Source organism: Zonotrichia albicollis, chromosome 1, assembly GCF_047830755.1.
Source record: "Zonotrichia albicollis isolate bZonAlb1 chromosome 1, bZonAlb1.hap1, whole genome shotgun sequence".
NCBI classification, from domain to species: Eukaryota; Metazoa; Chordata; class Aves; order Passeriformes; family Passerellidae; genus Zonotrichia; species Zonotrichia albicollis.
The window spans coordinates 140,040,769-140,067,535 of NC_133819.1; the positions used below are offsets into that span (position 1 = coordinate 140,040,769).

At 34.0% G+C, this 26,767-nt stretch overlaps 1 protein-coding gene across 7 annotated transcripts in view; it reads left to right on the top strand.

Annotated features, from left to right (window-relative positions):
* CSMD3 (CUB and Sushi multiple domains 3) overlaps window positions 1-26,767 on the top strand; it is a 580,686-nt gene that overhangs the window by 138,735 nt on the left and 415,184 nt on the right. For all 7 annotated transcript variants that reach the window (XM_074556146.1, XM_014263981.3, XM_074556154.1 and 4 more), the window contains exon 4: window positions 9,370-9,564. In XM_074556146.1, coding sequence (XP_074412247.1) covers window positions 9,370-9,564 — 195 coding nt within the window. The remainder of the gene's footprint in view (window positions 1-9,369; window positions 9,565-26,767) is intronic.

Genomic DNA, 26,767 nt, shown 5'->3' on the forward strand with positions numbered 1-26,767 from the left:
CATGTTTGCTGTATAATGTACCTTTTATCTCATAGGGAAATATGACTTTTGAAAGGTACAATACTGTGGATGCACATCTCAGCACTGATTCATAAAACAAAATTTTTATGGAATATAAGTTATTCAAAGGTTTTGTAGTTGGTCTTGATGAGTGGCCTATGGCAGATGTTTATGTACATTGCTATCCATTAATTTGATCACACCATCTTTCTTGGTTAAGTAATCATCATGTAAGTAATTTGGACAAGATCGGTAATGTTCTATTATTTCACCTTATGAAATGGAGTCAATAAGCCATAATGCATTTCAGTTCTGTAAAATTATCAGGGCAAGTACCATTAAAAGCATAATAATGCAAATACCCTTGATCTAGCATTTTTAATGGTCTCTCATCTGGACATTTTTAATGAAAAATTCATATTACACCCAAGATGAGCATTAACCAGAAAGACCAGTCTAGTAAACAGGACTGCATTAAGTAGCCTTCTGCTTTAGACTTTGAATGTATGATTGTGTTAGAAAAATGACTCTGAGAATAGCACTTTATTATGCAAGGTTTTGGACGTACTTCTGAGTTGTATCATAAACACTTAAAAAAATGATCAAAATAAAGGAGCTTTACTACTACTAGTTGTACACTTTTAGCCATAAATTTTCTCTGCCTAATGCATCAACACTGTTTTCAGCTATATTCTGAATACACGATCTTTGATACAGTCTGATGTAAGCAAATGAGATTACACTTCCATCCTAATCTAGAGTGGAGGTTTTATTTCTGTATTTTGATAAAAAATAATTTGATAAATAGTAACATGATGTATTTTAGAATGAAAAAAATTAGCTCACAATTTTTCTACATTATCACAATTTGCATTCTTCAGAGTATGAATAAATAATAATGACAGATATATAATGCAATAAAACATGTTCAAGTGAATAAACTGTCTGACAGCCATATAAAGCCTGAAAGATATTCTGGTGCACCATGAAGCATTCACAAAAATACTTTAAATGGAAGCTTGGAGTGAGGGCTTTAAATTTCAGTTGATGTTCTGAAACCTTGAGACATAAAAGGATAGACTGTTTGTGTCTTCTACAAAAAGACTTGTAGAAAAAGAACATTCAAGAAATTTGTCGAGTACTGGCTCAACAAAGGCATTGCCCAGTCAGCATGTATCCTACCAACTGAGCAAAATTCTCAACCCACCAGAGATGCACAATGGAATTTGAAAAAGACCTCTGAAGAGTTGGGCAATGTCTTCATGACGTCCCATAAAGCTGATTTTGACCCTTTGCCATCAAATACAATAAGGGCATTAATTCCATCAAGAAATGGTGTACTGCAAAAACAACTCTGATACAGATTTGGGAGAGAACAATGATTTAATCTTCTAAAGGAAAATTCTAAACCATAAGACTTTCCAAATGAAAATTAAATCACAAAACTAAGGCCATCTTTCCTTTCTCAAATTTTATTCTTTTTTTTTCTTCTTCTAAACCAGAAACATTTAGAACATAAACACATAAATGTAAGTCTAAATTTGTTAGCATGTCTTCTGTAACCAGTGTTGTCACAGGTTTTCATACCAAAAGGAATGGTGGAAGCCAGACTGAAATTTCACTGTAAGAGACAACATGGCCTTTGAGTAAAAGAAGCAGGTGGTCAATGAAGTGTCCAATTGCCCCAAACGTTTGGATTTCTAATGGGGCACTACAGTGTCTCCCTATAGTAATTCTACACATAAACAACAACAGATACATACAAAGTGTATGGAATCAATATGAGAAATTGAAATATTCTTATCTCTGAGATATATAAAAAAAGGAAATGCTTGTTACTCTGCCAGATCATACAATAGCTCTGAGTGTTTCAGATGCCACCTAGTGCCCAGTTCTTATGTGTCAAAGCTCCCTTCAGGAGTAAACTGGTTTTCTTTGTGCCCTTTTATGCCACTGTACAACAACATGCCTATGACATCCCATATCCACATCTTATACTTTAAATTCCACTTTTAAACTCTGAGTGAATTCACAGTAGTAGAAATAACTTCCTATTTTTTTCCTTTTTCTTTCTTTTTTTAAAACAAGTTGAAAAGTTCAACTTACCATGAGTTCTGCCTTCATGTTGATACACAATTTGTGAAGAAGGCCTGTAGCAGGGAAACCTTGGCTAGTAAGTCAGACATGAAGCATGATTGATGAGCCATGTGGTTGTATCCTCAGACTACACACTGGTCAGTTCAGATGAGCTTTGCCAACAGGAAAATCGAAGAGAAGCTGCATTCTTTTTAAGGTTAACCAGTCTCTAATTTACAATAATTTAAAACATAAAACTTTCAGAGTATCCTTTTTAACAGCTGAAGAGCCAATGCATTAAATAGAAATGTCTAAGAGTGCTCACTGAATTTCTATTTCTTCTTTTTTCTCTACAAGTCCCAGTACTTTTACATTAAATGTGCTATTTTATCCTGTTCTCTAATTTCAGAAATTCTATCATCTTGAATATAAAAACTATGCATCTTCCTAGTATTTTTGTTGTACTTTGGAACAAAATATAGAACCCTAATTTCAGTAGGAAACTAGATATGCTAGTACATCAAATACATGAAAATCATAACTTTTTATTTGACATATGAATCTATTATTGTTTGTAAAATTTGAGTGGAGATGCTGCTTATATAATACCACACAACTTGTTGGATGTGCTGTGACATCCTCCTTCAGTGACTAAACTGATTTTTTCTAAAGTAGTTATCTTTTTACATGTTTGGTTACTGTAAATCTGTAGATTCTCCAGGTAAAAACAGCCAGTGGGTAACAATGCAACATTTCTATTACTTAACACAAGGTAAAATCAGATGAGGCATTGAGGCTAAGATGGAACAAAGAAAAGTAATACAATAAGATACTTGTTGTCATAAAATTTCAGAAATTGAAAATTAGAATGCTTTATATAACTGTAAAAGTCCTAGTAAGAAATATATATTGCAGACAGATTATCAATAAGATATTAATTTTAAGAATGTTTTTACTTTAAGTTGTCCTGGGCTCTGAAATAATCTTTTCTTTGTAATTTCAACAGCCTCTTTCCAGCTGCCTCCAGAATACAGCCATATTAAAAAAAGTACTCAGAAAACACTGCAGTCTAAATAGAATAATCCCATTTTGACACATACATAGGCATTTCTATACAGCCTTTGCACAACAGGCTGGGTGCATCTGTCTGGACTTCATCCACCTGAGAAGCAGAGCAACCATCACATGGGGCAGATGCAGCGTCTCAGGACTCAAACTATGCTGATTTGGTTGAATAGTTTCATAACAGGGTGGATGCAGCAATCTCTGTGCTGCTTGCATTGATATTTTACATCCAGGCCAAAACTTCCCGTTGTTTCCAATGGTCTCCCTCAGTCCATGCACTGTGTGCATCCACCTTCCAGCCATCCCCAGGATTAAATTGGTGCCCTCAGCAGATGTGCAGGAATTGACTGCACCTAGAGATCTGTTCAAGTGGAACTTGGTGAAGGCAAGGAAGCGTAGCTGGTGCTGTTAACTGCATAGCTTTGCTAACAATCTGGTATTTGCCTGCTTGTCATTCCCTTCAGGTAGCGCTTCAGAAGCGTGTCTGATGGGGAAGATTCAGATTTAACCATATCTACTGAAGCATGTAGTCATCTTTCTGTTGGTTTCACTTGGTCCCTGCTTATGATGCCCTGCGGTTAAATTAGTAACTGCAATTTTTTTTTTATTTTTTTTTTTGCATAGTCCTTCACCTCTAGTGCTGCATCTACAGCTGATTGAAGCAGATATCCTGAACACTGTATTGCATGTGAAGGGAATATATTGCAAACCCTGGACATTTTTCATGTTCACTGTATTAATGTGATTACAGTATTGTAATTATCCCTTGTTTCTCTTACATATCCCGGAGGTTTTTTTCTGTACTTCTTCTCTCTGTTCCCTTGCTTGCAGAAAAATTATGTTAATGCAGTTCTAACTTAATGCTGAAACAAGTTTGTCCCTATTAAAATAGCATATGACTTTATGCTATAAATAGAAACATTCTTGTCTTATTGGCAAGGAAGACAAAACCAGTGCTTGTTTCAATGTACTTAGAAACAAAATCAAATTCAGTATAAAAAAATCTACATTGAAAGTTCCCTTGTAACAGGGTCCTTTGTAATTTTTTGACATGAAAATAATCTCAAAGGGAAGAAAAAAGCAAAATTATGTCATTCATTGAAAAATAGGTATGAAACTGCAATGTAATTAGCTGTATTATCTTTAGTGAACAGTAGAGACCCTCAGTGAGGTTACTATTGCAGATATATTAATCAAGAAAGAACAATTAGAACAGGAAAAGAAAAAAATGTTCTTTTTCTTTGGGGAAAAAAAAAGAAACAACCAAAACTTTTTATAGTTTTTCTTGCTTGGCTATTTATAGTTAGACACTAGAATATGTCAGTTTCATTTGACTGATCCACAAAAAATGCAGGAAAAAAAAGTAAGAACTTCAGAGAAGTTTAGATTGTTAGAAAAACAGTTCCTGTCGCTGTTGTAAACAAAACTGAATTTCAGAATAATAACTCTTCATTCTGCACTTGCATCTTAAGGTGACAGATTTGTTGGAATCAAGGGATAATGATTTTTGTTTTTGAACTTCTACAAAGGAAAAACCTGGATTTTGGGGGAGGGAATTTTTAAAATTCAATAACTGTTTTAATATATCTGTGCTGTTCTCAAAGCATTCATTTATAATGTGTCTTTACTCTTTGAATGTTACATTTTTGTGCAGTTAAATTGACTTTTCAATGTTAAGTTTTTCATATTTTTTCCTTCACTGCTCTCATATTGCCTACTCCAAATTTTTCTTATGGTTTCCTTCACTCTGTAATCTCAAGTGAAACATGCATGTATATGTACATTTCAATATGTGTGTAGAAAGACAATAGTACTCCTATACTCATTGGTTAATTCTCCTAGTCCCTATTATATTTGAATCTAGACCGTGCTTACTCATATATTCAGAGCAATGTGAATGAGGACAGAATAGAAAGTAAGCAAACTAGGCAAAATATTATGAGTTAAAAGCTACGTACCTGAGTTACTTTTTTAGTTTGCAAAACCTGTGGAAAACAATGGACAACTAAAATAAACTATTACAGGATCCAATATAGATGAAATTTTGGACACTGTAATTTCAGGCTACTTCTTATTTTTACGAAGGCAGCACCTGTTGTAGTATTTGGGATCTTTAGAATGGATATCTCTCCCTACATCCACACACTCACTACATGCAGCACTTCTGAAATTAGCTTTGAATCTTTAACACCAAAGCATTCTTGCCTGTCAGTAAGCCAAAGTACATATTTCCAAGGGATATCCATGTTCAGACATATTCTAGTGTTTCCAGTACACCAGCATGTCCTGTCCCAAATAACAGCTGGAGTGGTCCCTAGAATAACACATTCATACTCACGTTTGCATGGCAGAGGAATTACTGTTGGGGTAATAGACACAGTGAGCAGTTTAGGACTGGTCCCATTCCCATAGGGGGAGATCTCAAACTGGGAGTGTAGGGATACCAGGAGTATTTATGATAAAATTACTACAGAAACAAGTGTTAGCCTGTATTGGGATATTACATACATCTTTCAGTGAGTGAGTAGTCATGAAGATATACATGTTGGCAGTATTTCTCACTTTATTTTGGAAAAATGGGATCATAATAAATTGCAACAACTGCAACAAAAATGATGAAAATATATTTTAAAAAAATAAAATTATTTATATTCCAATTTTTATAATAAAATAGTGTGTGAAGGACATTAGTATTCATAACTAAGCTTAATAGAATGCAGTGCTTTCATGCATTTCATGACAAATGCCTTTATGACTGGAATATGTGAAAATAGTTGTTTTGTATATTTTGACATTGATTATAAATTTAATGTTAAATATTTTAGGGAGGATAATGCTGCTCTTGATTTCAAAAATATCATGATAGAAAATACCCTAAACATTCCTGACTGAAAATCTGAATAAAAAGCAAGTAAATTGAAGTTTCTATATGTGGTTCTGGTTTTGTTTCCCTTTGAGTTAAGGCTGACAAAGAGAGTCTAAATTTCTGCTAGCCTTGTTTTTTGAAAAAAAAATCAGAAATAAGTTATATTTAATTTTATTTAATTTGAATATCTTATTATTTGGTATCTAAAAGAGGCTGAATTTCTGCTAATTAAAGTCTTTAAGGGAGTGGGTCCCCTCCTGCTAAGCAGAAATCTCCCAGATACATTTTACCCACAGCTTTTTAACAGAATTTACAGTGGCATTAATAAGAATTAATTCAATAGAAACTTACTGAACAGCATTGAAGGATATTTTAAGCTTCATGTTTTAACATAAAAAAAAAAGAAGGCAAATATGTTCATACATACCTTGTTTACAAAATTAAATCTAGGACAAAGAAAATTCCTGCTTGGAGAGAGATTGAAACAACTGGGGCAGCTTGCTTTGAAAAGGAGATGAGAAATAATACACAAAAATGAAAAAAATGTGGGAAGGCGTAAAAAATTCAATTATGCTTATTTTCAGACTACATAAACAAGAAGTTCAACCAAACTGTAAGATGGCAAATTTAAAAGGAAATACTTTTCCACCCTTTATATCGTCAATTATTATCAAAATGTCACTAAAGTCAAGAATCTGTTCAGAGCTGAATACAAATTACAGTCTCATTTGGCAATTCCTGTGTTCCTTGGCAGATGGCAATCTTAGGGTAACAATCCCTAGCTTTAAATGCCAGGGAGTTGGTAGTACAGCGTCACATTCAGTTTGAAAATAGATACTACCTATCAAAAAAGACAAATGCAATAACTTTGGTAAATTATCTCCCTCTCACCCCCAAATAAGGCACTTGTAGATGTTCAAAATGAAAATACTCACAGAATAAATTAATATACTTAAAAGTGTAAGATTTATTTTTTTCTACTTTCTTATCTAGAATCAGGAACAAAATGGCTTGAAGGGTTAGAAGTAGTAACATACACTCAGGCCTCTTTATCATAAAGTTAAAAAGTTAATGAAAAATGCCAAGAATTCCTTTTAGATGAGTCATATAGTATTGCAAATGGAAAATTAGTTTTATTTTAGAAGGAGGGTGATTTTTAATTAGTGCTTTAAAATATAATGTAATTTCACAAGAATAAATTGCCTTCTGTGGGTAACTCTTGGTGAGACAGCAGTAAAAGTAAAGGAAGTAATTTTAGGTAGTGACATTGCTAATCTTTATATTTTTTATTTCAAAGGACAGGGAATCTTTCTGTGACCTTTTTACAAAGCCCTAAGAGATACAGGCTTCTGAAAGACTTCATCTTCTGGGAGAAGATGAAAATGAAAACACTGCGTACAGGCCGAGTTTTCAAGCTAATATAATATGATTCATATGATAACTAAAATCCACAGGATGATATTCTTACCTTCATTTTGACATGCTGTGATGATAAATAACAAATTGAATAGCCTTGAAAACTGTTAGAGGATTTAAAAGAAATTCTTTTGCTCAAATATGCAGGCGAAACTGTAGTATTGCCTTCTCTGTAAAGCTTGCAAGCAGATTTGAGAGAAAGGGAGTGTTGCTTCAGCACAGAACACTTCAGTAAAAGAGTGATAAATATATCACTCTTTAGGTGAGCTTTGAAGTGCCCAAGGTGAGATAGGCTAGTTTGTTACTTCTGTGTTGTGTCATTGTGCAAGGTAATGAAAGTCAAATCCAAAGCCACAGTTTATTACGTACGAGAAAGCAGGGAATAGCAGCAATGACATCAGCAGCTAATATGCATATTTAACTTATTCACATCAGAACATGATTGGTAAATAAAATCTTGCAAATTAACTCATTGTTAGCATATATTTTATATATTTATATTTTATATATATAAAAATAAATACATATATATGTATTTTATATATATAGTGCTTATATATGTATGGACGTGTAGAGAATGTTTTTATGATTATAGTCAATTGTGCCTTTTAATAACTGTTCCATAGTTTTGTTTCATGGCTGGTATCACAAATCTAGTATGATTTCCTAGTTCTTGGTAGTTCTGGGCATTGAAGTTTGAGAATGTAATGAATGTTGGGAGTCATATTGATTGTTTTAATAAGTGTTTATATATCTTTTTTTTAATTGAAACCTATAACACCTTAGATGTTTAAATATGTTGTGCACACACTCATGAGCAATTCAGGGCTACTGAAGAATGTTTTAGCCACATGGAATTCAGGAAAAGAAATTAAAACAATACATACATAGCCCTCTCTTCTTCCATCATTTTCGTTTTCAGATTAGGGGAATTTGGTATGAATCCAAATACAGGTTTATCTGATTTGCCTCTTCCCCATTAGCATTAGGCTGGAAGTATACTTGGCACAAGCCTTGAAGAGGTCAGGATGGGATTATAAAACATGTTTTGTTCACACTTGCAAAATATCTATGTTTTAATGTCCATTAACTGAAGGACATTGGTAGTAAATGACTGAAGATGTTGTAATCAAGCTATTTATGATGCTGAAACACCAGTCAAAAGGGTACGCAGTCAAAAGAGTATCAGCTACTGAAACTGAACTCTAATTAATGGCCTCAAAGATCAGACTAAGAGCAGTCATGAGTAATTTTGGACTCTCAGTGGTGTAAAGCTCTGTATTATAAAAGTTACCAGACCTGAGGTATTTCACATGATTAAATTAACTAATTCTTTGCTCAGAAATTAGTTACCCATAGTATCTCATCCACTTCCCTCATCATCTAAAATCTATTAAATCATTAAACAGATTCCTGATCATGCTCAGGCTTATGCTCGTTAAAATTTTCTTTTGTCGTGATTAATTTTATTTTTCTTCCAGATTTTGTTCAATTTGAATCTGATGTTCTTTCATGTTTGTATAACAATTTTGTTTATTGTTTTGCATTTGTGTAACTTGAAAGTCAGAAATATATCAAGATGCTTTGTTTCCTGTTTGTACGTAATGATAGGTATTCGTATGATTTTCATATGTAATTGATACAAAATAAATCATTCTTTTGTATCAGTTTAATTTAAAAATTACATTAATATATTGATAGCTGTAGGTTAAGTAAAACCTCATGCTTATTTTTATCTGCCTTTGGATATTTGGGTACTTAAGCAAATGTTAAATACACTAAGTCAGCAATGGATTTTCAGCGTTGAGAGTTGTATAATATCCAAGAAAACAGTATCTGTCCTAAGATGCCTTGTGTTCTATACTCTTAAGCAAAATGAAACATTTATTTATCACAACATTGTAAGTATAAAAACATTTTAATTCATAAATATGTATATTTTCCAGAATTACAGAGTAGTTCCTGTGGCAACCCAGGAGTTCCACCAAAAGGTATTTTGTATGGTCAAAGATTTGATGTTGGTGACAAAATCCGGTACAGCTGTGTAACTGGATATATATTGGATGGACACCCACAGCTTACTTGCATAGCCAGCTCTGTCAATACAGCATCGTGGGACTTTCCTGTTCCTATCTGTAGAGGTAAGAGAAATCCTACAGTAATGTTCTTGAATATATATGTTAGTATTAACAAATTTTAATCTCTCTATTAATAGTTAAGGTTTAAACTATGATTAAAAAACTCCTCTTTTGAATATTTTGATCTCTTGCTGACATATGTGATGTATCTCAGCATATATACCTACCAATTTTCAGGTGAATATTCTACTAAAATTATAGTTATCATTTATTTTTAAAGTATATATTATGTAATGAAACTAGAAATCTAGTAATAAGTAGAACATAAATGTCTGCCTACAATGCATTTGCAAGTATGGGAATATAGATTTGGGATCTCTTAGTACTTTCTAAGAACTGACTTATTGTCTAGTAGTAACTTGGCTATTGAGCAAACAGAAATATGAAACTGCCAAAACAATTGAGTTACAGGGTCTTACCTCATTGTCAGTCAGGTTTAATTATCTTAAGATTTATATATAGAAAACCCCTTGTATTCTAACAGATATTGTAGGTCAAATCCTTTTTCTTGGCTCTTATTAGAAATATAGCAGTAGTAGGGAAGCCTGTATTATGGGTAAATCTTATTTTCTGAGAGAAATATTGTAAAAGATGAATAATGTTTGCAGAGCAGCAAAAGGAGGTTATGCTGATAAAATGAAGGCGCTATCACTACTATACACAAGCAAAGACAATATGCCAGGTAACCTTGGGATCAGTTTCTAGATTCACAGGTTAATTTTACAAAATGCAACTTTTATATTTGTCTAAAATGTTGATGAAGTATTGAAGAGTCTACAAAAAAATTCCAGCTGAAATTACCTTCCTAATAAATACAGATTAGATAAAACATGGTTAAACAGCACTGTGAAAATTAATTATGTATGAGAAAAGTGTCATTGCAAATACCATACTTTCATTTCCTGTTCTTGGATTACAGCTATTGAATATGTTTATCCATGATAAAAACATTATAAACTTATTTTTAATAGTACTATTATTCAGCAAAAATCTGGATCTGAATCTTCTGAATCTTCCACTCCTACTTTCCTGAAAATTGCTAGGTAATAATGAAGTGGATATAAAATCAAGGCATATATCCAAATTTCGTTTCTGGAGATCAGAATGCAAAAGATATGATGAGCATATGTTGACTTGTAAAAGACTTACATTTGTAAGAACATCAAAGTCTAATGGACTCCATTGCTCAAATTCTCAATCTGCCAGTTTTGAAATGAATGGCATAAAAAACTGTATTCTTGAATGAGTTACACATTTCTTCTTTCTGATACTTCATTTTTCAGGAGATCTTTGGATATATTTTGGTTTTGCTCCAAGGGGAGATGAAAATATACTGTGTAAATTTGTACTCATAAAATAAACTCCCAAAGTAGCCCTGTGGTTAGACATCACTAGTTTGTTGGAGGATAACTACTACATGAGAATATGAAAATCATTTTTTAAACTCATAATTAGAGAGGTCATTATCTGCACAGTGTCATTTCTAAAGGCAAAATAGAGTTAACAAATTGGAAAGGGTTCAGAAAAAGAGGAAACAAGTTCTGTTAGGTTTCAAAACTGTCATTTTGTCTAGAGCCTGAAGGACTCAAACTTTTCCATGTACGTGAAAGATTATGACAATGACTTGATTCACTGCAGAAACACATGCAGAAAGAAAACTTTTTTTTTTTCAAGAAGACAATTCTTCAATTAATAGCAGTGAGGAATTTAAAGGATAAAAGTTTGATGAACAAAAATAAAACAAAAAATAACAATCCAAGGTACATATTTTAATAGTGGTGGTTACAACTTACTGAAACATAACCTAAGAATGTGGCAGATTCTTGATTTAAGTCTTAACATTATGGCTTAAAGTCTTAATGCATAAAGTGCTGTTAGGGTATTTTTTGCTATGTCAAATAAAAGAAAAATAACCAATTATTTTCAAGAGTTCCTTCTGTGACTCAATGTTTTATATCAGAAACATCTAACTTTACACATAAAATGCACCCTTGTGATTCCCTTCAAATGAATCTCTCCTAATTTAGCCTAATACAATTACCCAATGCAGAATTCTGCAAAAGGTTGCTAAAGATGATTACAGACTAATGAGCTTCTTATCTCTTTCTCACTGTTTGCCATGGAGACTCTGATTAAACACTCATCCTTAAAGATTTCCTGTGATAAATGACTTATTGTTCCCTACCAATGGTCATTGCATCTAAAACTGAGGATTCTGACACAAGCAAGAAAAAAACTAAGAATAGAACAAAGTATAGTTTGCTCAATATTAATTTGAGGGTTGCTTGTTTGCTTGTTTTTACATTTCAGAAAAAAAATGAATTTAACACACACTTAGAAGTCAGTAGGCATAAGATCACAGACGTCTGTAGATCAGCTGTGTGTAAATATCATTCTCATCTGCCTCTTGTACTTCAACAAATAAATTTCAGGAATTTTTTAAAATTTTTATTTTTGATCTTTCCTCTTACATCACTTTCACTTTAAATGAAGAGATAAGGAAGATTTCATGCTTGTGCTTTAGCATTGTGATGGAAATGGATTGATGTTTCAAAATGGGGAATTTCATTGAAAACAACAGTGTTTCGTAATGTCACAAGCAGAACACTCTACTAATGTTTTAATTTTTGATTTGTTAAATTATACCAATATTTGAATTTTTAAAAGTAATAAATCTTTGGGCCAAATTTTATTCATGAAAAAAAGAGTTAGTCCTCAAATAGGTTTGTATTCCTTTACTTGTCTCTACAGGATTTTATCGGAAAATCAGCAGACATATTTAATGATTGCTTTATTTCAAAGCCTCTTTTTAACTGAATATTGTTTGAATGCACAAAGATTTTCACCTGCATGTTTTGGTATTCATTAAAATATTGCTACTTTATTAGATTTATTAGAAGTGAAAAAAATACCTTAATTATAAAAAAGCAAAATTGTATTTATTTTTCTGGTCAACTACATGGTGGAGTTGCTCTCTATATAAGACAACACTTGAAATATACCAACATCTGCCTTGGCGTGGACGACAAGTGAGTTGAGACTTTGTGGGCTCAGATCAAAGAGTGGATTAATGAAGGTGACACTGCAGTGGGTGCTTACTGCTGGCTGCCTGCTCAGGTGAAGGAGGAGGATGAGGCTTTCTCCAGGCAGCTTGGAGCAGCCTCCAAGTCAAAGGCACCAGCTCTTGTGAGGGACTCTGTCTACCAGGCCATCTGCTGGAGAAGCAACACAGCAAAGCAAAAATAGTCTACAGGATTCCTTTGAAAACATTGATGACCATTCCCCATCACCAGTATTAGAGGATCCCACAGGGAATGATGAGCTGCTCAACCTCAGATTAACAGCATCTTCTTTCTGGAGATGTGAAGGCTGGGGGCAGCCTTGGCTGAAGTGACCATGAAAATTTGGAGCTGCATATCAGGAAAGGAGGAGCACGTAAGACTTCAACCATGGACTTCAGGAAAGCTGATGTCAGCGCTTCAGGGATTTTCTTGGAAGAATCAGCCATGGCAGGGAAATGGGGTCCAAGAGAGTTGGTTGATATTCAAAGGTGACTTTCTGCAAAACCAATAATGCTTAATGTCAATGAGCAAGAAATCAGGCAAAGGCAAAAGGGGACAGAGACCTGCATGGATGAACAAAGAACTCCTGTCATTACTCAAGGATAAGCAGGAAATGCACAGGAGTCAGAAGAAGCATCAAGCCACATGGAATGAATGTAAAGATTGTCGAAGTTGAAATGGGATCAGGAAGGCCAAAGCCCATCTGCAATTAAATCTGATCAGGATGTCAAGGACAAGAAGGGTTTCTTAAAACACATCATTTACTAATGGGCCCACATTATACTTTTGTTTTTCTTCTGTTATTGAAGAGAAACCCTGGTAACAGGGGACACAGAGAAGGCAGAGTTATCAAATGCCTTCTTTGCATCAATCTTCACTAACATGATCAAGGTAAAGGAGTCTTGGAAAAAAGATTTTTCCTTGGTGAAGGAGGCTTGAGTTAGATAACACCTAAGAAAACTTGACATCCACAAGCCCATGAGCTCTGGCAGGATGTGTCCACGAGAACTTCTGGACACCATAGCGAGGTGACTCACAGTCATCTTTGCAAGGTCATGGCATCAGGAGAGCTGCCTGGGGACTGGAACAAAGCAAATCTCACCCTGGTCTTCAAAAAGGGCTTCAAAGTCAGCCCCACTTCAATCCCTGGAAAGGTGATAGAGCATCTCATTCTGAAGGCCATCTGAATCTACATGGATGACAAGAAGGCAACCAGAGGTATATAGCATGGATTCACTAAAGGTCAATCAGGCTTGACCAAACATTGCCTTCTACAATGAAACAACTACTTGGATCAATGGGGAAAGAACAGTGGATATTGTCTACCCTGGCTTCAGCAACGCTTTTGATCCTGTCTCTCACAAAATCCTGATAGACAAAATCAGGAACCATTGACTGGATGAGTGGACAGAGGTCGATTAAAATCTGGCTGAATAGCAGGGCTGTAATTAGTCTAGTTTGAGGTTTGTTACGAGCAGTGTCCTCCAAGGTTCCATAGTGGGCCCAGGATCATTTAACTCATTCATCAATGACTTGAACAAAATGGCAGATATCTCCTCATCAGGTTCACTGATGACACAAAGTTGGGAGGAGTGGCCAATACCTGAGTTCTGTGAGACCTTCAGAAAGACCTTGACAGGCTGCAAAGATGGACAGAGAAGGACTGTCTGAAATTCAACAAAGGACAGTGCAGTTCTGCACCTGGGGAAGAACAACCCCACTGACCAGCACAGTCTGGGGGCTGATCTGGAAAGCAGCTCTGTGGAGAAAGACCTGGGGATCCTGGTGGATGCAATTCTGTGCCATGTGCTCTAGCTAGCCCTGCCTGAGTAGCAAGTTTGGACCAGACCACCCGCTGTGTTGCCTTCCAAACTTAGTGGTTCTGTGATTCTTTGACTTACCCTATGCACAATCCATGACAAGTTTTTAAATAAACCTTCTTGCCTGAAAAATTAGTTTTGATAAGGTTGTTTTTAATAATGAAATCTGACAGAAGCTTAATTATATCACCTATTCTTGAGCTAATGTTGCAGCATGCAGTTTCTTCATAATGCAGCAAACTAGAAACAATTTACTGATAGTAATAAATAATTCTACACTTGTATATAATATTTTCATTCTGTAAAGGTTATAAGAATTACACACTTTCATAATCAAGGAAGTATTCTGACATTTATGTCTTCTAAAAATTTCTTATTCCATGCTAAAATGGGTGCTGTAAGATTCTCCATTCTAAAATTTATTTTTTCTAGAATTCAGAAATTTCAAGTGCAGAATACAGTTGTATTTGAATTCCTAGATGCTGTAATAAAATTTAAATTAAAGTGTTATGTGGACCTTCCAATTGTCTGTACATATAGCTACAAAATATCTGCCAAAATAAAAACTCCGTTTGTATTTTCAACGAGGAACTTTGGTTTTCTACTTGTGTAAACGAACATGTATTTTGATCAGAGAAGCACACAACCCATGGTCTAGCTTCATTTTTTCTATTGAAAAATGTGTTTCTCCTTTTTTTACTATTTATCTGGGAGGACATTGAGTTATTTCTTGCATATATTGTCATGACAGGTAAAAGGCTGAAGAGATTCATACTAAATTCCAAGTCTAGGAATTCTGTAACTCCCCTGCAATATATATATATGTATGTAATTATAAAGATATGTCTCTTTATACCTATCTTCTTCAGTGGATTTATTCCAAATGAACTTAACTGAGATATTTATAAACTCTTATTTTTAAAAGTGACCTAACGCATGTCAGAATTGAATTAAAATATTCAGCTCACTATTTAAATATTTTGCCATGTCCTCTATGCAGAACCCACTGGACTGAAAAAATTTGTTAATTGCAAGTCATTGTTATAATTGTGTAAGTACACAGACACATGACTATACATATTTCAACTCCATGGGGTAAGTTTTAGGTCAGATACAACAGAGAGTAGCTTCAAATTAAATTAAAGTGTTTTGTGGACCTTCCAATGCACTTATATTTAATGGTTGTATTTGTTTATGTATGGCATGGAATAGTATCGAATTTTGAAAAAAACCCACTAAAATTAAACTTCACATAATTACCAAGAAGTAATCATATAGCCATGTAAGCTTTTCACAGACAGATATATTTGTTTGCAGATGGATTTATGATTTCATGAAATCATGTCAAATAGAACCTGGAAATATAAACAGTAAAATAAGATGACTGCTTGGCATCTTTGTTATAAGCTGGTCTTTGTAGGCTTTGTAAAGAACAAAGCAGGATATAAAGTCAAAGTACTGCACTTGATGCCATGTAATGCATTAACTATTGGAACTGACAATCTGCACAGAAGAAAATAGAGTGCACTAACTTGAAAGCAGGAATAAATTACATCTCACAGAGAACGAGCAGTTTTCTCGCCTGAAGCGAGTTCTTATACACAAATAGTTACTCTTGCTTATTCTTGGGAAAAGCCCAAGTATAGCTGTGTGAATCTGGATAAGAAACATGTAGGATTATTTGAGAAAATTGAAAACAAAACAAAAAAATATTTTCTAGAATTATGTATATGTACATTACCAACACATTTCTGCAGATCCTTTTTGCGAAATAAGTAATCAGTGGCTTAGAACACTCTTATGGGTGGTATTTAAAAAAATATAAATGCCAATGCTTCTACCTAGAATTAGAGATATTAAGTATGATTCTTTGGGGGGTGGAAATGATGAAAAAGATCTACTATTTTATTGAAATAGTAGAATAATGGTTGGGTGTTTTCAAGTACCATGCTGTGTGCTTTCAAGCAGGGCAGAGAAGATCTTAAAAATAATACCCAGAATGACATTTTGAATAAAAAAATACACAATACCTTTTGTTGCTTTGAATTTTTGCAATAAAAGAGCTTTGTGAGTTCTTTATTTTAGACATCTTTAAATGTGTAATTTTTTGTACCAATAGAATCAAACTTTTCCATTTATGAAAAGCCTTGAAATTGCTCACCACTGTACCTTACCACACTTATATTTTTTCATTATATTAGCGTTATTCTCAGGATATTCACTATTCTTTCTGATAGTCACTATCAGGGAAATAATGCACGATCTGCTGGTGTGAAAAAACAAAAACCTGAGCCTGAAGAATAGCAAATCCCCATGTGATTTTTATTATGTGACCAGAACCATGGATTTCTCATCATTGCAAATAGAGGTAAAACTTTGCTGAGTTATGTAAAGCTATTTTAAGTCATTAACACAGAAATAGAAATGCTTACCACATTAGAATTACCACATATTCCTAACACAAATGGTAAAATATTCTAGTTTTACTGTATTGATAATAAAAACAATATTAGCATTACTGATATATGTAGTGTCTGTTAAATATATTCCTAACTCACTGAAAATATACCAGCAATAATAATGATCTAATACTGTACATTCTCCTTAAGCAGGCAACACTATTCATGAGAATTCCAATTAGGTTTAATACAATCAATTAATGTCTAGACTCAGTGCTTCTTCATTTATGATATTGGTGGTCAAATAACAAAATCCTTAGGATGCATGGAGAACTGCTCCCATGTGAAAATTTATGGCATTCAATGATGTGCTACTGTAATAGAAATTATACTTGAAAAAAATATTACAAATTTTAAGAAGGTAATCTAACTATGAAAATATTTCTAACAAAAAAGAATTCATTTTTATTAGCTTCATTTTTTAAAATCAGGATTTATATTTTCAAAGCTTTGAATATCTTAAAATGTTTTTCTTACTTGTCCTTTCTTTAAAAATGTATACCTCCACATCAGAATATTAATCAGAACATCAGAATCATACTTCCATTTGGTTAACATAATTCGGTTTTGCACATCTTTATGTAATTTTGGTAATTCCTATCAGTAGTGAAGGAAGTTCTCCTAAGATCCATTAGAAAGTTGTATGAGCAGTAGAACAACCCTCAGGAGGTGTGATATAGTCCAGAATGAAAAGGTATATGCATCAAAGTAATTTAAACTCATCAGTGCAGAAACCATGCTAATTTGGAAAACAAGCCTCTTACATTACATCTCCAAACAGTATGCAGAGGACTGGAGAAAGAAGCAGAAATTAACTCTTTCTAAATAAATTAAATTCTGCTTAATGAAGAAAGAAAGTAAATGTAATTATTCAAGGAAGAGAATGTTTGGGAGAAGTTGTAGTTAACACCAAAGTAAGGAAAAGACAGATATAACAATGTCTTTTCTTGTTACTTTTTCCAGAAAAAGCACCAATAAGATCAAATTTAATTACAAAAGGTTGTTGTAACAATTGATATAGGCAATGAAGAGGAAAAATGAAAGATCAGCTTTTAAAATCAAGAAATCTAACCCAATACTGAACACAATAAAACTTCTTGAATAACAGAATCTTCATTTCCACCATTTTAAAGGTGGGAATTAGGACTTCTTACACAAGTGGATGGAAGTTAGTTGGGTGGTTTATGAAAAGCTTGAAACACTGCTTTCATGTTCTGTTTTATTAAAAATTTTTTTAATGAAGGACAAAGGACATAGAAGTTGTGCTAATTGTTAATGTTAACATATGCTATTGAAATTAAGTTGTGAAATTTTCACTGAGAACAACATAACAGTGAGAATTATACCTGCAATTGAAAGGGATAAAGATTACTTTGAGTAATCAAGATGAATGAATGGGAAGAAGGAACCCGAAAAAGTAAAATATTGCTTTTGCATGATGTTTAGCACCAAAGCACCGTACTAGAATTGTCAGTTACAACAAAGACTCAGTCTTTCACATCTGATTTAAAACTAATATCTTTATTTGTTAGAAACATCTAAAGACTATTCCAAGAGGATGGGTGTTAAATGTATAACTAGCTTAATCCCAGTTTGGCCTAGTAAATTCTGCTTTTGCAAGGCAATTGTTACCCTTTAACGCTCTCTTGTTCTTCTATGGCTCCTTTTCTATATGGCATTCTTGGATAAAACCTTTGTAGTGATCAATTAGCAGAAATAATATTTGGAAAATAATTTGCGATACTTTGAAAGTAATTACTGGTTCATTAACTCAATTTACTGAACTGCTTAATCTAAAATTTTTGTCTGCCATAGGCTTTGAAACAGACTATTATATTTTCCCTAACATTGTTGAAATTATGGTTTGATAAACCTTTCAATATCTCTCAGTTTCTGCCTTAAATGAGAATTTACCTGGATATGAAATGAAATTGTGAGAATATTGTACAGCATTTTGGTATCACTTTGCAAATCCTGATTTATAACTCATTTGTAATTACATCTGGAAGGCAGAAGTTATAGAAAATTAGTTTCCTGGGGAGTATTTAAAGTCCTTCAAATATTTCTTCAAGAGAATAACTAATGGCCAGTAGTGTTTTTTGCAGGTGAAAGATTTTGTTGCTAAAACTGTAGTATGACATTTTAGCATTGTTCAAGACTACATCTGTCTAAGGCTGCATCTTTCTGAGCCTAAAGATTGATTTGCCTATGGAACACAAATCTTCATCTTAAGCATTAATTAATCTTGTTCTTATAATTAGCAGAAGTGTTGCTGGTTTATTAAAATATTAAGACATCACTTTTGGCATCTTGTGGGATGGTTTCCAAAACTGTAGCTTGTTTTTAAATTCTAATATTTACAATTGTACACTGATGAAGGAGTTTGAAGATGATACTGTTGTGTTACTAAAATAAATTTGGAATTCCACAAAATTTATTCATCTTTTCATTCAGCTGTTCAAATTCAGAGGCTAAAACCAATTTGCCTTAAATTATCTTGACTCTGGAAGCGTATTTAAATTTAATGAAGTTGTAGCATTTTTGCTATATGTGTATGAAAGGTTCCACCAGAAAAGATTTGATTTCTCACAGAGCTAATGTAATGAACGTATAGGCAAACAGTCTGTTTTGTTAATTCATTCATCTTGTATGTTGGCCTTTTGAGTTTTGTTTAGGATTAAACTATTGGTGGTAGATCTGTACAAGTGGAGCACATTAAATTTATTTTGCATTTCTGTTAACTGGTGGAGGTAACCTTATCTCAGCTGCACAAAACAGTTCATGGGTAAAAGTTTTCTTTGCATCAAGTTAACACCATCAAGTTAATTCTCTGCTCTTTTAAGGCAAAGGGAGAGGAGGTCAAAAATTTTAATTGTGAGAATTTAGGATCACTATCTGCCTCATTGATTTAACCTTTCTAGACAAAATACTCTTAACATTGGCTGGTATTTTGCAGTTCAGAGAAAGAAACTTCCTGGTGTGCAGTTATGCATCAATTCTTTCCATGCCACAGTTCTCTCATCTTTCATTTTGAGGATTTAATATCATATCACAATATTATATGATTCACATCATCACAGCATCATCAAGGTTGGAAGAGACCTTGAAGGTTATCTATTCCAACCACCAACCAAGCACCACCATAATCGATATCCCCAGATGCCACATCCAGATGCTCCTTGGACACTTCCTGAAATGGTGCCTCCATCACCTCCCCAAGAAATTGGTTTGAATGTTTAACCACTCTTTCAGTGAAGTTTATTTTTCCAAATATTGAATCTGAGCCTTCTCTGGCACAGCTTGAGGCCATTTCCTCTTGAGATATGACAGAAGAGACAGACCCCCATATTTCACACTTTTCTTCTGATATAATTGTAAGTATGTATATTTAAAATTTTTGTATACATCTTGGAACCTGTAAAAACTGTGTAACTAATAGTGAAAAAAATAGTGTTTGTTTTTGACTCCTGTTAGTTCCTAGTTTTGTCTTCTTTAGAGAACCATGAGGAAAGCAATCTTTTTCAGTATCAATAGTTATATAATCAAGTTGAAAGGAAAATTATTTTAAACTAAGATCCATGGGAAACAGACATTTTGACCCACATTTAATTCAGGTAGCAGTGGATAGGGTTCATAAATAAAGGATGCAGAAAGATGGGCACATGGGTGACATCAGAAATGGTAAGGCAAGGTGAAAGCATACCCGCCTCAGGTCAGCCTGGGACATTGTTGGAATAACAGCATAGTAGGGCAGCTCACATGGCTGGAGTGTAACAAAGGATGTATGCAAACTTTTCAAAAGACAAAGAATGGGCTGGTCCAGGGTTTGTGGATCAAGGAGAACACTAGAACAATCAAGGAACTCAGATTGTCAGGATAAGGGCAAGGCAAGGTGTGAAGTGCTCCTTAAAGAGCTCAAGAATGTCTCTAATTCACATACTTTAGTTCTCATACATTTTAACCTTCCTGTTTCTTGTTGAAAAGACAATAGGGCAGGATGAAAACTGTAAAGACTTCATATCTTAAAGAATCCTGCATTCCACTGCAAGATTTATTTCTTCTAGATAACGTCCTGACAGTTTTTGAAAACCTTACCATTTTCCAAAGGCAGTGGTTTTCTGTATTTTTAATTTAACTTTTTATAAAGAACTTTTATAATTTATTCCACATGTAGTTTTTCCCATTAAAATTTAAACACACTATCTTCCACCTCCCCCTTCCCTCCCCACCATATATACTAATCACATTAGAAACCAATTATTTTCCTCCTCTTTGCAATTTTCTTTTACATATTTAGTTTAGCTCTTCTTTAACTACTATAATACTAATATTATCTTACTTCATAACTCATGAGACCACTAGTAATGTCTGCTAATTTCCTCTTGATTTTTTTTTTTTAATTTACCTATGCTTTCTTTTGAAGTATTGGGCCCTGATTAGCAAAGACTAGCTAAGAAGTTTTGTGCTTCATGGATCACAGATCATACTTATAGCATGCTCTTTTTTGGTCTCTGGACGTGTCTAGTTAAACTGTGAGGGCAATTTCAATTCTTGTTCCACTTTTTAAATAATGTCCTGGTTTTTAAATAACATTTTTTAATGAACAATATTTGGGTTTTACTTTTATTGTTGATCAGTTGGTTGGTTGTTTGGATTTGTTTGGTTTCTGAGGTTTTTTTTTTTCAGAACACTAATTTTTGAATTCCAGGTAGATAGGCAAGGCTTTTATCCTTCTGTTTTGTCCGTGGAACAAAGCACTTTTGATAAGACTCAAATTAAAGGGCTTCAGTAGACAAATTTGGCCAAAGTCCCAGAATAATATGGTGTTTATTTACTGCAATCTATAAATCTCTAGGCTGGCCAAAAATGTGGTGTCAGATTCCAATTTTCTAACTATCTGAAGTAAAAAGCAAAGTGCATGCATCTGTAGGAAAAATGCTGTGGTTTAACTCTTCATTTACTCTTATTTCATTTAATGCAAATACTGAAAAAGAAATATTTGGAGATTCATTCCTCCTGCACTTTCGAACACCAAGTGAAAATGATGAGGTAGTGGTTGCTTCATGTCAAACTTAAAGAATGATAAACATTTTTTTCTACATTTGTTTATCTGAACATGACTTAAAAACAGAGATTTATTAATAACAGTAATGACTGCAACTTCATGAGCAAACATTCTGGAATTTTATTTTAATTGGAGATGAAAGTTTAAAGAGTTTCTGTCATTTATACAAGTCTTGTGTATATTATCCATACACCAAGGATTTATAAAGTGTTCAGTTTCCACTAGGAACACCAAAGACAAAAGTAAAATTTTATAATCATTAACAAACACTAGGCTTCCATCACCTAAGTAAATCAAAATAATGTGACTGATACTCGCTGAGTTAGGGTTTATCACCTATAAATAGTACAGCAAATGGATTAAGAGCACTCCTTCGCTGGAGGGAGAAAGCAGAGGAATGGACAGCACAATAGCTGGCTCTCTGGATTCTCAAGTACAATAATGACAGGTTTTTCCCTTTCCTAATTCTCTGATAGAGAATCAGTTCTTTCCAGATAACATGCAGTTATGCATTAGTCATAGTATAAGAATAATAACTGCGGAAGAATAATAGCTGCATTTTAAATACAGCTAAGTCAGCAAAGTACTTGCCAACCATTTGCTCTCTCTAAAGGTTCCAGGCAGCCCCAATAGAACCAGTTATTCTTTATGTCTAGGTACATGGTGACTCCATTATCGTCTTTTGTTACTGTAGCAGCTCAAGTAAGCTTGAATTGTGCAAGAAAAAGAAGTCTATATAACAGCTATAAGTATGTCTGTGGAAAAATTCCTACTATTTAAAGAGACCTCTTAAAAGAGTTTTCCAACTCCCATTTTGCAAATTTATGACTTGCTTTCTGAGTCTGTAAATTCTTGCCTTAAATTAAACAGAGTCTCATATGTCTCACACAGTTTAATGGCACTTTTGGGAACTGTTTTTCATGTTATTACAGGTTTAACATTTGATCACAATCTTGAGCAGTTTGTTTTGGTTTTGTGGTTTTTGTTTTTTTTTTTTATTTTAAATAGAGATGCACTCAAATATAATCAGAAAATAAAATATAGATTCAACATACAGTAAATATGTTCATAGTTCCTTTCACTTATTTTTCCTTCTGACAATCCTATATCATAGAACAAGGTCCTCTCCTTGTGATCTTGTTTCATCTGGAGCTGTCTGGAAGAGTGGCTGGATATTCCAGTCATGTATAGTTGACACAGTAAGGCATGTTTCATTACACTTTCTAATGGCCTTATAATTATCAGATGAAAGACATAATAAATTAGATATTCTCATTAAATATGTGAGACACAACCTGATTACTATAATATTGCTCTTTTTACTTCTGTAGGTACCAATTAAAAGGCATTTCCTTCTCTGTGCTAAGGATAACTCTCTTAAATTTATACCAAGAAGTCCCTCTGAAATTTCTTTACTGATGCAGCTGTTTGTACACGATATACTCAGTTCATTAGCAGCATAGAGAAAAAACAACAACCATCTTAATGATTTTTACATTATTTTTCTCCACTTCATTCCCAATAGTGACACATTTTTTTGTTTGTTCAAAAAACCTTTAGTAAACCAGGTGTTTATTTTCACATACGTAGTAATTTCCGACTGTTATTTTAAGCGCTGCAATTATCAAAGAGACCAGAGTTTACTGCATACCATGTTCTTGGACATAGTATACCATACTCTTTGGACTGAATTTCAAACATTTCAGGAAGACAATTTAACCATTCATTTTGTGTAAGAATAAACAAACTGCATCTAAGACTCAGATCTTCTACACTGAAAAGTTTATTGTAGCATTCAATCATTCAATGGCTTTTCTGTGGTGAACCTATCCATTCATAATTTCCTAAAAGTACAGGTGCTGAAGACATTTGTAAGCAAGTTATTTCTATTCATCAGTAAGAATTTTTCACAACACTACTAGCTTTTTGTATTTGGAAATTAAACTACCATATTATATTTAAAGTATAAAGTATATTTAAAGTATGTAGTGGGTAAGGGTATGAATTTAGATTTTCACTAAGTTTAACTATGCAAGTAGACTCATTGGACAGACACTGAGTTTAGTATCTATCCTAATAGCATTAAAAAGATAAAAAGAAACTAAGGAAATATGTTTCATATATCTTAGAGTCTAAGAACCATAGCAGGAATTTATTTTTAACCAAATATTTTCTACATTTTTAGGGATTTTTAAATTTTTTTAAAGGAAAGTGATATTAAAAATCTTGAATACTCAATTAAATGCTTTTCTCTCATTTCTAAAACAAGAAAAAATGCAATTAGTTTACTGATGTTGAATGAATTTACATTATAAAAATATATTAATAGAGTTCTAGATTACAACTGCCTCATTTTGGAGCATTTTTTGAAGCACAGAAATTTTTTCAGGGGACTTGGAGGTTTCCACATTATCAGGCTATCCACTGAATATGCTGTTTATTAAGTTATGTTTAGCTAGTCTTTCAGAGTCTGTTACTGTTAAAAACAGCATTAGCATGTTTCAAACATGATATTTGACTTTTCCTCTGAATAGCGACTCTCCTTAAAGCAATCATACCTATGTAAGGGAATATCCATGTTCTTGCCATGCCAAGCTTCCTGCTGATTGCCTTTATTTTGACTATTAATTCTCACTGCCTAATTATTTACCAAGCATATTTTAAATAGTACATAAGCTACCAGGACATTATGCAAAACCTGCAGTTACATATCAGATAAAAACAGCATAAGGTGAAACTTCCATGTAACATAGATGTGTTGAGAGGGTAAGGAGAGATTATTCAAAATATCACTTTTCCTTGCCTCAATGCATTGACACAGTACTTGGAACAGAGATTTATCCTTCTGGCCTATCCTGAAAGAAATTTCTATCAGTATATAGGTATCATTAGGCCTTGCTGTCTATCACCTCCCTGGGAAGCTTATTCCAAAGCTTGACAACTTCTCACATGAAGATATTTTTCCTAACAGCCAATGTAAACCTCTTCTGCTGTAACTTGAGACAATTTCCTCTTGTCTTATCTCTTGTTACCTGGGAGAAGAGACCATCAGCCACCAGTCTACAACTTCCTTTCAGGCAACTGTAGAGAGTGATGCCTGCCTTGTGCCTCCTTTTGTCCAGGCTAAACAGCGCCAGCTCTCTCAGCTGCTCCTCATCAGACTTGTGCCCCAGTCCCTGCACCAGCCCTGCTCCAGACGCACTCCAACCTCTCAGTGTCTTTATGATAGTGGGAGGCTCAGAACTTAACACAGGATTCAAGGAGTGGCCTCACCAGAGCTGAGTGCAGAGGAACAATCACTGCCCTGGTCCTGCTGAGCACACAGTCACTGACACAGGTGAGACTGTCATTGACCTTCTCGGCCACCTGGACTCACTGCTAGATCATGTTCAGCCACTGTCCAACCAACGCCCCCAGGTTCTTTACCACCAGGAACCTTTACAGCCACTTTCCCAAGTTCCAGTGAACTGAATAGTGATGGTAAGAGGCAAAAAAACAATAACACAGGAAGGGGGAAAGATTAAGGGATTCAAAGGATTATGCTACAACAGAGATACTGTACTACCAGGAAGGGTAATATATATGCTATTTTGGTAAACAAAGACTTTACCTAGGAAGCCCACTACTTGACTTTCCTTTTAATACAAATCTATATTAATTTTGTATGTTGGATCCATGGTCCCCTTTTCCATCCTACCTTTTACAGAACTCCTAAGATGATTTTGGAAAAGAGTATGTAAATCCAGGATGATATCCATCTGCACACAAATCTGTCTTTCAGAAGTGTAGTTTTCAAGCATTCATTCTATCAAATTTCTGCCTCTCAACTCTGGACGTATCTACAAGAAATGCAAGAAATTGGTTTAATTATCATAAGCTAATGTTGCTTTAAAAACAATATTTCTTCTATAGCAGTAATCTAATTCTTAAGGTTCCAGATATAATTTCTACGTTTTGTCAGTGAGGGAAATGATTTTACAGTTTTTCCAGGCTCTGTTTACTGGAAAAGCTACAGGGTAGTCTGGTTTTTCAGTATCTTCTTCAGTCTTTTATAGCACATTGCTCTTTACATGCCCGGTTTCTCCATCATGAATACTACTGCTCACCACCTAGAACCTTAGATAAATTGCTTGACCAAAGGTTCATTTGGGCATAGAAGAGACAGAAATATGTTCCATATATCAGGAATTGCTAAGTCTGACACAGCATGTTAATTCTGTTTGTTTTGTGCTGTTGCATACAGCCTTGCAACCATTCTAATTTCAAGTATCTTTGGATGATATTTGCTTGGGTTTCATGTCTACCCTGCTATTTGTGAGACTACCTGCCATTTTGAACAAGGATATTATAATGATCTTGCTATTAGCCAAATAATTTCCTCTCAGACATAAATTCCAATGCTGCATATTATCCGCTTTGTGCCAGCACTCTGGAAATGGTTTACAGACAATAGTGATTTTGTAGCCCTCTAGTCCAAGAATAAATTAATGCATAATCTGCACAATGTCAGCACAGGAGTTGGCAGGCTTAGTAGATTCTACTGCTTTTCAGCCATTTTCTGGCTAGGCTAGTACATAGAAGGTCCAATTAAGAGATTTTCTAAATGCGTACAAATAATTACACTAACGACTCCTTTTTCCATCATCTCCAGTATTTCACTCTTCCAATCTTTCCAAAGATCCAACTTTTTTTCCTTAATTTTTGTACAATCATTTGCGTAACAGTTTGAAAGATCTATGGTCCAAATAAAGAAGCTGCTAGCAAGGAGCTTTGCCATCAATATTTAGATGCACTTGAAGA